Source organism: Diadema antillarum, unplaced genomic scaffold (assembly GCF_040938485.1).
Source record: "Diadema antillarum isolate AM-2024a unplaced genomic scaffold, OU_Dant_1.0 scf00000029, whole genome shotgun sequence".
Lineage (NCBI taxonomy): Eukaryota > Metazoa > Echinodermata > Echinoidea > Diadematoida > Diadematidae > Diadema > Diadema antillarum.
The window spans coordinates 6,348,729-6,363,858 of record NW_027270918.1 but is presented as its reverse complement, the minus strand read 5'-3'; the positions used below and the strand labels follow the sequence as shown (position 1 = coordinate 6,363,858).

Genomic DNA, 15,130 nt, shown 5'->3' with positions numbered 1-15,130 from the left:
GTCATCTGATTTAAATCAGATTTATTAGGACAGCGAGTGGTGGTCAGTCGATAAATCGATTATTTCATTTGTCAGAGAAATTCGTAATTTACGCAATACATTTCTTTAATTCGATAGAATAGAATTCAAGGTTGTAAATACATAGCAGGCTGAATTTAAGTAATCTAATATCTTGTATTTGTAACAATCTCCGTTCACAAAGTAAAACATTTCCATAATGTGACTTAAGAAGACGGAGAGAAGGTAAGAAGACGGAAAGAAGTGCTAAACTATAAATCGACAATTCAGTTTTGTTGGTTTGTGACCCATATTCAGCTGCACTTTGATCTGGTTACATTTCGTTATTCATGAGGTTCGTACGTTGATCCAAAACGAAATGAGGTTCGTTATTTTGAATTTTCGTTAGCACGCAACTTCTTTTCGTTTTCGGATTAACGAACCTTATTTCGGTTTCAGATTAGAAAACAGATTAGAATTCGGAATAACGAACCGTATACATTTTCGGAATAACAAACCTTCGGAATAACGAACATCACCGATTCGTCTTCATTTTGGTCCAGCTATGAGTATGCCTACTTGGGGAGAACCATTTCATCCGGATACACACACTGCTTTCGTAGTCCTTGTAAGAACGTGGATTCAAAGTCAAGTACAGAATGCATTTCGATTGTTTCCAGAAATTGACGCGGTTCGTTTGTCGTAATGTACACGCTGAGAAACAATACAGTGTAGTATGATATTGATTGAGAGTTGCAGTTTGGGGCTTTCCATTAGGATAGACCTGTAAATCTTTCGTAGAACTAAGGAAAAACTTGAGTGTTTTTTTTTTAATACTTTTGGGCGACATTTGCAGACCTCGCCGAAAGCGAAGCCGTAGCACTTTCTAGACTCTGAAGAGTAGGCCTACTTCCATGGATATTACTATTTCAGCTCTTAGGTCTTGTAACAAATAGTGCTTATTTATATTTCACGAGTAGAAAGAAATAGAGAAACTGCGGAGCCTAACTGCGGCCTATATTTCAAATATTCGTATACCTGTAAAGGAAGAGAGTTTCCTTTTTGAATTAGGCTTATATCACTGGTTGTCAATGTGAATGTAACACAAAATGTGTGTGAATGAGTGTCGTTTTTGTGTATAACTGATGTCTTTTCATTCAGAATTCTTTGCAATAGTCAACTTTTCTAGTACTGTGTATATAACTTATATTTTCGTAGTTTCTATATGTTGTGAAATCTGCGTGCATAACTGCTCTGACAATATGTAAATGTCTTACTTTGAGCAATACAATATCATTTGATTTTTACATACGCTTCAGGCATTTTTTGAAATGGTTCATTCATTGTGTGTCACTGGTTTTGAATGATATTAAACATGGAAACATTTACGTTTGTGTTCCGCAACAGCAAGCGCGAGATTTAAACGTTTGAAGTAAAATTAGATGTCATGCAGTCCTGCTGAAGACCATTGTACACACAAGTGTGTACTTGTTATTGTTGTGCGTGTGTGCGCTCGCCGAAGTTCTACAGTGTGCTCATGCGTACTGTGAACAATACAAGCATTATAAATGTGAACGACCACCTGCCTAGATGTGCTTTCGAGTGATATTCATTTTAATTCTTACCTAAACGTTCTGTAACAGTTATGTAGGCAAAGAAGTAGGGCCTATACTGAGTTGTGTTGTGTATAGTAAGCACACCTAAAAAAATATGGCCAGTTAGAAGAATAGGAAGGTATGGCCTGGGTATACTAGGCTAGGAAGGTATGATAGAAAAATCATCATTTTAATATTTCGGAGGAAAAACCTTAATAGTTCCGAATGAGCAAGGTGTAGTTTAAATTAGAAACACGCACTTACCACCATCAACTCAAAAGGCACACAAGCTCGTTGAATCGTCGTTGTACACAAAATGTATATGCAGAAAGAATGTTTACAGATGATCAACCGCTAGAGAATACTTTTTAAAGGGCATACCTGCCCTATTTTGCTGTAGGTGAATACACCTTATGTATTACCTTTTGTGTATTTTCGAATACATGTACTACCGTCTAACTGTCATCACTGGTACTTTGCTTACACGCCACTGCGTTGATTGTGTCATGAAGAAGTCTGAAAGGGAAGTATACATACTGTAATAGGTAATCACTCTGCGCTTTACCAAGGCAATATACATTGTACTCCGTTCAGCAATACACCATTATCGTCGTACCTTATACAATGTATTATGCTTGTGTAATTGAACTTTTGAATTCACCGAGTTAACACTGGTATAGTCACCACTCGAGTCAGTGAAATGAATACATATAAAGTGGGAGTCCACTCAATATTAGTTGAACCACTATGTAGGTCACGGCAAATATGTGTGCGTCCACTCCACTAAGGACAAGAAAGCTGAATTTGTAACTCGATGACGGCACGTCTTCTACGGAGACGTGCCTCGAGAGTTTGCTTTGGTAATTATCCATGAAATTGACAGCTTGGAATGTTGTGATCTTGACCTTTGACCGCATCTCACGACCGTTGCCACCTTTCTGGTTGCCTGCTGCTAAATTTATCTGCCTATGGCACGCATCGCCTGGTGTTTTGAACTGACGCTCATTGGGATCGGAATATTCAACAGCATATCTACTATCCAGTGCGAGAAAATATTTATTGTCAAGAGTTTAGTTCCTGCACCTTCCAATGGATGTGACATATAATATCTAAATTCTTCAATACACGCGCTACAATTCGTTACGCTGCATTTAAAATTATGTACTGTAAGAAATAGTGTAAAGATCATCTGACCATAGAACAATTAGTTTTATCTCCACGAGAGTAGTGAGAAGTTGAGTTAAATTTTGTATTTTTTTTTCAGTTTATTCTCTGCCTATGCTGTCTTTCAGGACCTGTATTATATTTTACAAGCATATCTCATGGAGATCCACTGTGTGCCTGTATGTGTTTTATCAATAATTTGCCATGGTGACTTTCAGTGTATTCATTTCTGTGCGAGATAGCCGCTTTTAGAAGAAAAAAAGAAAAAACAAAAATCAATGAAAAATATCGTTTTATTGTTGACTACTTTATATCTGTGTGTCCTTGCGAGCGGAAAAGACACGATGTTGATTTTGAAAGAGGACCAAAAATGAAACATTGCAGCTCTGTTGGTGAGCGTTGGAATAAACCATATTTTCGACAACAATTTACAGTGTACGGCTTCCTTCTCTCAATTACTGTTAGTGTTATGCTCCCATTTACCTTCTCTCTCTCTCTCTCTCTCTCTCTCTCTCTCTCTCTCTATCCTCGATCACATCTCGCTTTCTTCTTCTCTCCTTTCTCTCTCCTGTTATCTCCCCCCCCCCCTCTCTCTCTCTCTTTCCTTGCTGCCATAGCAGTGCGACCCTCTTTATTGTTCCAACTTTACGCGCTGAATAAAGAAGCACACACAAACAAAATAAATGAATGTATAAAACATTGTACTGAGTATTTCGTTCTCTCTGTTGCTACGATACAGATTTGCCACTTAACAATGAATTGCAATTATAAAAAGCGATGTGCTGTTGTTAGAATAAAAACAACGAAGTCGATCATTATCTTGAGTTAAAGCAAAAGACCACTTAGAAGGCATATTTGACAATAAAGCAACGTTTCTTGTAGTGCCAATCATAGGTATAGGTCTACATTCATCTTTGAAAATTGAAATGGTGATAGAGTAGAAAAAAGAGGGGTTGCCCATATTAGCTGCAAAGTTGTTACAATGATTTTAAAACACCCCCTTGAATAAAATAAGCGTAAGCATTCAAAACAACAGATGCAATTGATGTATGTCATTTTCCTTTTACAAACTCAATGTTTTTTGTTTTCAGGCAGTACAGTGTTCCGCACATTAATTGCTTTCTTAGGATTACATGGTTCAGTTTGCTTTAAAAATGGTTATGTTATTAGGTGGTAAAAAAAAGCACGATATAGCGCAGAATAAAAACAAATCACCACATTACATTCTATTCCTGACATCAATGAGAATAAATTTTGCATTCCAATCAAGTATAAACAAACTCTTGAACCATTGACAATAAATAAATACCAATTACCGGTCCTTGTCAAGTGATCGATATGAAATATGAATTGTGACTTGTGAGTAATAGTTATCTTTACTTATCAACCCTCTTGTTATCTCCAAACGGATTTGACTGTAAACTAAGTCAGTTTATTCATCGATCATTCTCATCAACGGCAATTTTCAGGTTACCTTGGTTTACTTGCATTTTCGTCTTTCTCTTCAATGGTAACCTCTTTTTTTTTAGCAAAGTATTTAGGACTTTTTTTTTCGTAAATGAATAAGACATTTGTGAGTTATCTCAGCACGACCAAAAGTGGCTTCTCACTACAAACATAGTTTCATCTGCAGAACCAATTTTACGAATTTGGGCCACACTATATTCTCAACAGCTGTAGGTAGTAACATATATAAATGTGCTATAAAATAAATAAAAACATGGTAACCACTCTAAATCTGTATGTTGCTCATAGTAGGTGTAATTTTGTATGAAAAACCGGGTTCGTGAACTCCGAATAACCTCGATTCTATTATTGGTTTGCTGTACTTGGGTGACATTCGTCACCCGAGTTTGCCCTCTGCTTCACAATCCACTAATCACCCACCTGCCTTCCTCAACTTCCCGGTCCACCTATACCTCACCAGCCTCCCTATTCACCGAGTTTCCTGATGTGTTCATGATGTATATAACCCCACATCTCATCTGTGTGGATTCCCCCCCCCCCCCCCCCCCCCCATTATTGACATCCTCCTTTGGGGTACCCAAAAATGTTCACGAATTTCTAATAAAAAAATCTTAGCAAATTTTCTAATAAACATTTTTCTTGAACAATTTTCTAATAACATCTCTCTCAAATGCTTTCACACACAAACTTAAACACATATATATGTACATACAAAAACACACGCACATACACACACGTTTAGAGAAGAAAAAGAACCAAGTCTCATGTACTGTTAGACCTCGGAGGACCTTGCAAAGCCTATATAAGGCAGTATAGTACCTGGAAATGACTGTCTCACACTGTCCTGGATCGTATCAAGAAAAATGAACATACTCTCTGTCATTTAGTGCATTGTATATCCATACAAATACCAAACGCAGAGAAAATGGCGAAAATAAAATGCAAGTTTAGATAAACGAAAATCTCAACTGCGTGCAACAAGTTTGAATGTTTACACAGCATTTGCTTTCAAGGATGCGTTGGCTAATATCCGTCGGCAAAGCATTCTGGTGATAAAATAAAAGTTAATGTTGATGTTTGCTTGCTTATCTACCAGAGAACACCACATTGTAACAACGGCATCCGGCGTGCTCCAGCGTCCGTATTTTATCTCTGTGTCCAATTTCTATTTTAAGGCACATTGAATATATGCACTCTAAACTTCTGCCGAACAGGCTTGAACTGTTCAGGTCATATTGCAACGACATTAATGATGAATTCCCGAGTCTAATTGATGAACAAATTGATAAATAACATGAATAAATAAAACGTTCCCAAACTATGAGCATGTCAAAATGTTCCTAATGGATATATAGATGCGTTCGTTTATTACTTTAAGTTTAATCTGTCGCTCCCATGGAACAAATTTTTTCTCGTGTTTCGATGGCGTCAAATTATGAAATCCTCACAATTCCATGGAAGTAATGGCTTCGGTTATCGTTGTCCGTGGTATGGGTGTGATATTAACGTTGGTAAGTCGAAGCATTCCATGTATATTGGCACGCAAGGATGTTTTCCTTGAAGGAGCAACCAACGAAGGTGCAGTGCGGAGAGAGGAGTGCCTGAGAGGGGGCTGGTGGCGTCATGTCCTCCAGAATAAAGTGCGCCTCTATGAAGACTGCCGTTAAGCGCGTAGACATACGCGTGCGCTGCGGAACATTCCAGAAACAACTCGGGCAAGAGAATGATGGAGATGGCTCTGAAGATGTGTACCGATGCAAACAAGACTACGATTAGTACGGTAGTGTGTATGCAGAACGTTTCTAGAGCGGCCACCTTCAGGAAAAATGTCCGCCACCTGTAGATTCGGCGCGCCTCCTGGCGTGCGCGTTTGTTGCCCCGCAACCATTCCAGCTGCTTTCGCAGTTCTCGGATTCCTAGGAGCAGTTCCTCACGACCTTTTATAAGGATGTCGTCCTCCTTAATGTGGTCCAGGACTAGGGTTCGGATCCGGGACTGCTTCCGAATCTAGGATATACATAAAGAATAAATGACACGTGTCAATGTTTAAGCATTACGATTTTGTCGTTACATAACGAACTGTGACGCATTGTCATTATAATCATTTTTTACATAAGATCTTATAACAATTATGTCGTTCTGCTTACAGACAATTTTGTTTTCATGGCATGCGAATCAATTTCACGGATAATTTTCAAGAGAAATGATGAAGCTGAATGACTATTAAGCAGGAAGCAAAAACTTCCTTTCTTCCTTAGGTTAAAGCTCCTTCGGTTTCCGTTAAATTTCCGTTTCAGTTTGTTTTATTTCTCTACCACCACTTGCCCTGTACAAATGAATAATGACCTATCAACATGAACGTTCTCATCAAACTATGAATAAGAATACTTAACTGAGCAAATAAAATTACGCGTAGGACAAGAACACAATACAATCTTTTTTCAAGATACAGGTGGAGGACACCGTCGCCGCAATAGGCAGTTTAATTGCTTGACTGCATGGATAACGGCCTCGGGCAATATGATTTATCTTCTATATAGGTCTTTATTTTTTACTGAAGGAACAACAACAACAAAAAAGGATGAATAACTTGAATTTCGAGTACACGCACTAAGGTTGAGCCAAGGTTGATAACAGAAAGGGGATATAACTTAACATAGACGAATACGGGAGGATAATATATATATATATATATATATATATATATATATATATATATATATATATATATATAAGATGGCGCATGAATAGGGAGAAGTTGACAGAGAGCAGGGATAGTAATTATGTTTCTATACTCTGTCCTTCCACCCATATACATGTACAGCGAAAATCAACTCAGTTAGGCCTCCAACAAAAGACACATCGCAAAACAAAGTAGAGTATAGCCACGATCAAGACCTTGGATTATTGTTCCACTCAGCTCGCGGTTCACTGCGTCTTGCTAGGCTGAAATGTCAACGTGGTTTTCACTCTCGCAAGAAGCAATTAGTAAAATTTGAAAGGATTGTTCTTCCGCCAGGCGACAAAACATAATTCTGTGCATACATAGATGTTTAGTTGCTAAAGTGAACAGCGATATTTGTGACAAGACCCTCGTTCCATAAAAGACTCACTGCTATTGAAAATCTACGGCAACAAAACAAGTCAATATCATTTCGGAAATTTTAACTTGTCGCGATTGCAGCTGCTGGAATTATCATGCTTGCTATATTACGGCTTTACAGTAAAGGCGATTGTCGTTATTGTCTTAAAAGGTATATTAGCAACAACAAAAAAAAACCCTGTCTATCCGAATGATGGCGCTGCGTATGTTCATATGACACAGTACCAGTAATAGACATGAAACAATTTAATTTGAGGATGCAGCTAATCAAACAGACTTCGAGAAATCAAGAAATGGGAATATAGGTCCTATTGTATACATGTATGTGTGTTTGTGCGTGTATGTACATATTATGTGCGTGTGTTTTATTGGTACACCAACCTTTTGTATGTTCGTATGTTGGTTTTATCGCCACTGATACCACGAATACTTTGCCTATTGATATATTTCAACTAAAATGGTTACATTTTAGTCAAATATTTTTATACATAACATACATTATATCAAATATAGGCCTGTACTAGTAAATAAAAATGTGATGTCGAATGTGTTTGAATTTGTGTGTGTACATAATTATAGCTCCAACCTGAGTCTGAAGCAGGCAACCTTTATTCTCTCTAGCCTTTCATCGATCTACGATGACGCTAGGCTGCATTCTGACACACATTCGAGAGAAGACACTAAGCGATGGGCATATCTCTTCCATCAAGGTTAGATCCCCCAATTAATGACGTGTGCTCGCGATAGCCGTGGAGCCACATATATGTTTACGTACAGCTTGCCTAGCCAAGCTTAAAGATTATGCAGAAGATACATACACGCACCCATCTATTCTGTATTGATCTGTTATGCGAAGTTCACGTTCAACCTCTCCGCTGTAATTTCGATCGTAAAACTGTGGTGAGCATTACTCTTACATCGCTTCGAGGCGCGCACCTGACAAAATAGTTTCAATTACGTAGGTAGATAATAGCAAATAAGAAAACAGACCAAGACTTGAGAAATGCTTCTAAGATGGACAAAAATAAATGTATAATTGCAGGGAAAATACAGACTACCACAAAGAAATAATATTTGTGGACACCCACAGAACATGGAAGGACATTGTTTACATTGCCATAAATCGTGCGACAATCAGAACCTTGGCAATAATTGATAATCTTTTCAAAATGATCCATCGACTTTGCACGTCATCATGTTTTCAAGGCAAATATAGCTGCCAAATAGATCATCCAAAAGGAAAAGAATGCATCGCTTTAGCTTGTTTACAAAGCTGATTGGGCGGTCTACACAAACTATTATGATGTCCCTGCAAAATCAAAACAAACTCGCACTGCAATATATGGGGCATAGAACTTCAGAGTCACTAATCAAATCCTCTGGTAGAGATCACTCTCAAACGTTATCCAGTACAGCGTCGGAACCTACAGCTGTTTGGCTCGAGTGCAATCATGGCAACTACTCTGACAATTAATGACAGTTACGTAAATATTCAGCGTTGACAAGACTAGTCACAAAATAATTGTCTCGTCTGGGGTCTTCTTTGCCACCCTCCGTCCCCTCTATCTATCTATCTATCTATCTATCTATCTCTTTATCTACCTATCTTTCTATCTACTATCTGTCTGTCTATTTATCTATATCTATCTATCTATCTATCTATCTATCCATCCATCCATCTAGCTATACCTATCTATTATCTGTCTGTCTGTCTGTCTGTCTATCTATCTGTGTTTTTATCTACCTATCTTTCATCTATCTATCTGTCTGTCTGTCTATTTATCTTTATCTATCTATCTATCTATCCATCCATCCATCCATCTATCTATCTATCTATCTATCTATCTATCTATCTATCTCTATCTATCTATCTATCTTTCTTCCTATTTATCAATCTACCTATCTACCTTTTTATCTACATGTGTTGTATATCAATTCATCTAGGCCTATATAGGCCTATATATCTCAGATATATCAGGGAGGTGAGAGCACCTCCCTGGATATATAGGCCTGTATATATCTGAGCTGGTTTGCCGCATGAACGACGTACACCTTTCAATCACTGCTGCCGAGGTGAAAATCCGATCACATTCCTCCTGATGAATAATGTCTCAATCGAGCCCTACTAGAGTTCGGAAAGTTCGAATCAATCATCCATACGATCTCATGCGACAGTAATGAGTCGGCATATCGTGCAAAGATCACTGCACGACACCCGTTCTCTTCACACGCATACTATATCATTCATCACAAACACACACAACTATGTGCCTACCTTTATGTGTATAGTATACAAACAACATACATACATGATAATAAGTTATTTACAATATACACACAGACATAAAACACATATACATACGTATACAAAGACAGACATAGAGAAAGACAGAAAACCCCAGACAGATATCTTATGTATGGGTCAGGCCTAACACTATTCCATATCCGGACAGTAAGGGCTACTATGGAGCGTTTCACAGCAACAAATGACGTAGTATAACTATAAGCTTTCGAGCCATTGGCAAATGACCAGTCATACTCATTGTAAGCACTGGTTAGTGGTATCACTTCCTTGTTGGTGTTTAAAACCATTGTAGCTCCATGGTTTGATACATACTAAAAACACCCGACGTGTTATACGTTTCCCACAGACTCTTGCTCTCTTTGTTATGCGAATTTTTCATGAGCTGCATTCAATGTCTCCATTCACGACACTTGGAACTAAATTTGTACGACACAATTTATTGCTCATAACATTTCTCGCCTGACTGAAAGTGGGGTATTGTTGACAATGTGAGAATATCGGCCAGTAATGCTCCCATTGAGTAATCCATGGCTTTGAAATGTGATGAGCCAGAGAGAGAGAAAAATATATATGTTAGGATGGAGTATTTACCCGAACTATTTCTTTCAGGTCTCCAACTTCTCTCGCTCCCCTTGACTTCCGGGCAATCCTCCGAAACTGACTCGCTAAATCCTCCATGACTTCACGATTAAATCACCATCTTACTTAAAAAATAAAAGTCAACAGCTTGAAAATACACCGGACACGACGGGGTACTCAATGTGGTTTCAGAATGACAATCTAGTTCCGTTCATTTCAACATGCAAGGCGAGAACACAAATCATCCACAGGGAAACATGAATACAGTTCGTTATTTCTTCGTTAGTTTGAGCCCGCTATTCTCGTCCAGTCCATTGCGGTCTGGTTTCCATGGTCAGAGAAGCCGAGTTGACCGTAAAGAGTTGCTGGGTGCTTTAGCATTCTCTATATTGCCAGTCTGAAGAAAGATGACCTGGAGACTCCTAGGTTCATGGCATATGGCTGCATGGGACAATAGAATCGAAGCTGCAGAACCGAGGCGTCTATACGGCAGTATTATCCCACAGGATCAGATTCCTTTTCAGGCATAAGCTCTATTTTGCCTTAGTACCCATGAAAAGGGTTCTTATCATGTCATGCGATAGTCTGACCGTCCTAGAGGAAGTCAACTGCCCTGAACATTCTATCGAAAGCGAGTCAGTCGCATGAAGTTGCTGTTCTCACGGCTTAATCAACAAGTGGATCTGCGCAGACTCAGAACAAAATGACGATCACTTATAATTGTCCCAAAGTATGTCTATGAATCAATTCCCTGGGAACAGACGTTGAGTGCGGCGATCGCTGTTTTTTCCCTCGTTTTGACGATGCGGAGTGAGTTTTGCTGCCGATCGCGATCGGTTGAGAGCGATCAATGATATGCGGGAGGCACGAACTTTCGTGTTATTGGAGAGCTTCGTAACCAGTGCTAAGAAATTCATGTGTTCACTGATCGGCGGGGACGTACAACCTCGTAATTCAGCGGGTGAAGGTAACCAATGTTATGACGTACGAGGAAAAGAAGAATGTTTACTGGGTCGAGAAAAGTGTTACTCAGTATACTGTATAGTATACGTTTAGCTCCTTGGTTCTCACAGAGAGGTGGCGAGAGTTTTACGTCAGGGGGTAATGCAAGGACGCTGGTCCACCGTTGGAGACGTTATTGAATACTTCGTAAGCGATACCAGAACTCAGACAGTGGAAAATGCAAATTTGTATATCTTCAAACAAACCATGCCAATTATCGTTATCCATCAAAATCACAGATAAAGATTTAGCTCCTTGAGTTGCCCTAAAGATTCAGAATGTTTTGATACCAGACAAACACGCAAGACAAGAAGATTGAGCATCCTTTCCTTCTCCCCAAAGATGATGACCGCTTGGGGGCGTTGCCAACTGAATGCTTTCAAAATCACGCTGTCTGCAACCGTTGAACTCCGTGCTTCAACAATATCACAGATCCATTCTGTGTTACCCTCGCATCGCGTGTTGTACGCATTGCAGACTCTCATCTCCTCATTTACGAATAGTGATGGAAATTGTCAGCCACGCCCACTGCGAAGCCCACAGGCGAAAAGATATCCCAAAATTCACGAAAAATAGCAGCGATAGACAATCGGCGACGGATGGCAAACACGATTTGGCGACTTTCATCCAACTGCGTGGATCCAGACTGACTTCGTGATGACGGAAAAATAAGTTTGGTCTAGTCGAGCAGCGACGAAACTATTTTGTTTGTCACCTCCACCCCGATTTCTGCTGTCCACTTGACGATTAGAGCACTCAAGGATGTATACCGTCGCTTGTTGCCTCGAGTGGCAAGTAAACACGATGTCGTGAATCAACCATCTAATATTAGCCTATTATAATTTATTCTCACCTATCAGGTTTAGAGTTGTAAATGGTAGATCCCAGCTTGGGATGGGGGGGGGGGGTAAGAAACCCGTGGTCATGTGACCTCTCGGATATGACGTGGAGACCAAGTGCAAACTTAGTGACAACAACAGCATTCAAAATATTCAACTTTTTTCCTGTATAACTTAGAGATACCGGAGGGTATATAACAGATCGATTCTCTTCCAGCAAATACTTCCACATGGCTGATGCGGTGGTGGTGGTGGTGGTGGTGAGAGTTATGGATTTATTTAGCAGGTGCTTCCAGTTTCCGCACAATGTCGTCTCTTATCGACATTTTCGACAATTGAGCATAATGCTGATCTTTCGTGGGTCACATTGCGTCATTTAGGAGCGAGAAAGGGCGTCCTTCAAAGTTCATCTCATTTTGACCAATTACGTTGCGATAACAATCATAATACATTCTCGTCTCCATAGGTGAAGTGAAAATAGGGAGGTGTTTATCTTAAAGGGATGTTATAGTATTGGTTGAGGTGAGGATTCAGCTTTTAACTTTTTGGAAGATACTTAGAAACCACTTTATGAAATGTTAAAGAGCACACAATTCTAAGAGGAATTCAAAGTTTACTTGATGAAAATCGGGTTTGAAATAGCTGAGATATCAAAAAGCAAAGCAAAACAAAAGCGATCTTTTAAAAAGGACTGGCGGATCCCGCCTTTTATTAGGATCGCTTTGTTTCGGATATCTCATCCATTTCAAAACCAATTTTCATCAAATAAACTTTGAATTCCTCTTTCGATTATATGCTCTTTTATATTTCATGGGAAGCTTCTCATTATCTAAAGAAAAATCATCATCAAAATCGTTGGAAACCTGAAACCCCATCTCAACTGAAACTGTACTATCCCTTTAACTGGTGGAATGACGGTGACTATGGATCGAATCATGCGGGAGGGCGTCAATTCAACTTGTAGTGAGCCAGCAATTTGTCTTTTCGATACTTCCTCGGTACAATAATTCCAAAAGAAGTGCCTCTATCTACCACTCAAATGAAGGTCGACATCACACCATTATTTTGATGAATGCAGATGATGAGATGGAGTAATTAAGCGCTCAACGATAAGACGATGGGCAAATCAGACACTAATGTGTTTGCTATCAAGTATGGTCACAGTTTGGTTTATCAGTATGTGATGAATTGGTTTAGTAAGTTTTCATTTCATACACAAGCACACACTCATAAATAAACATATGAATAAGCAAATGATTAACTAACTATAAACTAAACAAATATAGAGATAATATTAGGTAATGTTATATTAAGATATGGAACCATACGCCATATCTGCTCGCAAATTCTGAAAACAACCTAATGGAAAAGGCGTGAAAACATTCAACACCTTTTAATCTATTTGGCCCGACGCCACTCGATCACAGCTCAGTTCAGTGCGCTTTGTGTTTACAAGGTCTTCATACTGAACACATTATCATTCTCGTCTAATTTCCCATTCCCGGCCACATGGAAGTAGTAGCACAATAAGAGTAATTGATAGCAAGTTTTCCTCGGCTCATCGATCGGAGTATGACCTGTGTAGAACACAATATGCAAGAACCATGTAAACGTCCAAACCGCGTCTTGCCTTTACCTATACGGACAAGCGTTAGGGTTTTCTATAGCGATGCCAACCTGATTATGTTCGCCAAAATCACCATGAAAATTATGAATATGACCCAATAAAAAGGTTGATGTTTCGACTACTTTCTGCAGTAAATGTGCCTCTTTGAGTGTCATTTTCTTTGGGAAATGAAATTGATTTCCATCAGCAATGTCATTTGTCAACTTCAATTCTGAACGAAAATATAATTTCTATTTTCCGGACCAATGCACTTCTTAAGACTCAAACAGAAATAAATCTATGTAAGCGTTACACTTTACGAGACAGCAGAAATGAGGAATGAATACTGTACTTAGAAACTTGATAAATGTATGCTTGCAGCTGAAAACATATAACACTATAGAAAAATATATGTTCACTACATATACACCCATCCTCCACCTGCCAATCTATAGGTATTGATATGTTTCTACCTATCTATCTATCTGTCTGTCTGTCTGTCTATCTATCTATCTATCTATCTATCTATCTATCTATCTATCTATCTATCTATCTATCTATCTATACATCTGTATATCTATCAACCTCATTCTCTCTCTCTCTCTCTATTGTCTACACTCTTAAAACATCCGAGTCAGAATTCACCCGGAACTGGGTCCATTGGGGTCAAACACCGTTCCGGGTCAAAAATGACTTGGAATTTGGTCACGAAGACCCAGAATGGGATCACCCTGACCCAATTCATGACTCTGAATGGGTCAGATCTGGCCCCATTCCTTGTCATTTTTACCCGGAACGGTGTGTGACCCCAACGGACCCAGTTCTGGGTCAGTTCTGACTCGGATGTTTTAAGAGTGTAATATCTATCTATTTATCTATCTATCTATCTATCTATCTATCTATCTATCTATCTATCTATCTCATTCTCTCTCCATCTAACAATCTATCTTTCTATATCTATCTGTAAATCTGTCCATCTATATTTAGAGACAATTATAAATCCTATCATGAAACTACTTATACTGGCTATACATGCAGCAACATGCAAAATGCTCTAATCACAGTCAATAAAAAAGGAGCAAACGATACGTTTGATATGACAATTGGGGAATTGAGAGTAAACTGAATGTCAAGGAGAAAATTTTTTTCATGACCTGGGATACTCGGAAGCTCAAAACAAGAAAATAGGGCTTTTGGGTCATTCGACTTGACACCATGTCAATTAATATCGTGGCATATAAAATCAATGTTCGACGACGACCCGTTGCGAGAGATATTGTTTTCAGTGCATTTCTCTACCCATACAGTCATTGAATTTATCTTCAAGTCTGGTTAATATTTGTTAGCTGCTTCCCATAAGGACAATTAAAACTTCGTATGGTATATTATAATCTGACCGCGCGCCTTGAGAGAAAAAGTAATATTCCAATATTCTGAGACGCAACTAACTTCAAAATAATCACGCCACAGTCT

At 38.8% G+C, this 15,130-nt stretch overlaps 1 protein-coding gene across 1 annotated transcript; it reads right to left on the bottom strand.

Annotated features, from left to right (window-relative positions):
• Window positions 1-4,839: 4,839 nt before the first annotated feature.
• On the bottom strand, window positions 4,840-11,289 carry LOC139738655 (uncharacterized). The gene is made up of 2 exons (XM_071649273.1): window positions 10,223-11,289; window positions 4,840-6,230 (listed from the first exon to the last, which is right to left on the bottom strand). Exons 1-2 carry the CDS (start codon window positions 10,307-10,309, stop codon window positions 5,697-5,699), a joined length of 621 nt encoding a protein of 206 aa, XP_071505374.1. The 5' UTR covers window positions 10,310-11,289; the 3' UTR covers window positions 4,840-5,696.
• Window positions 11,290-15,130: the final 3,841 nt, after the last annotated feature.

Coding starts and splice junctions, on each gene's coding strand:
- LOC139738655 (XM_071649273.1), bottom strand. CDS start 10,309: ATGGAGGATTTAGCGAGTCAGTTTCGGAGGATTGCCCGGAAGTCAAGG. Junction 6,231..10,222: donor ACCTGAAAGAAATAGTTCGG/GTAAATACTCCA, acceptor TGTATATCCTAG/ATTCGGAAGCAGTCCCGGAT.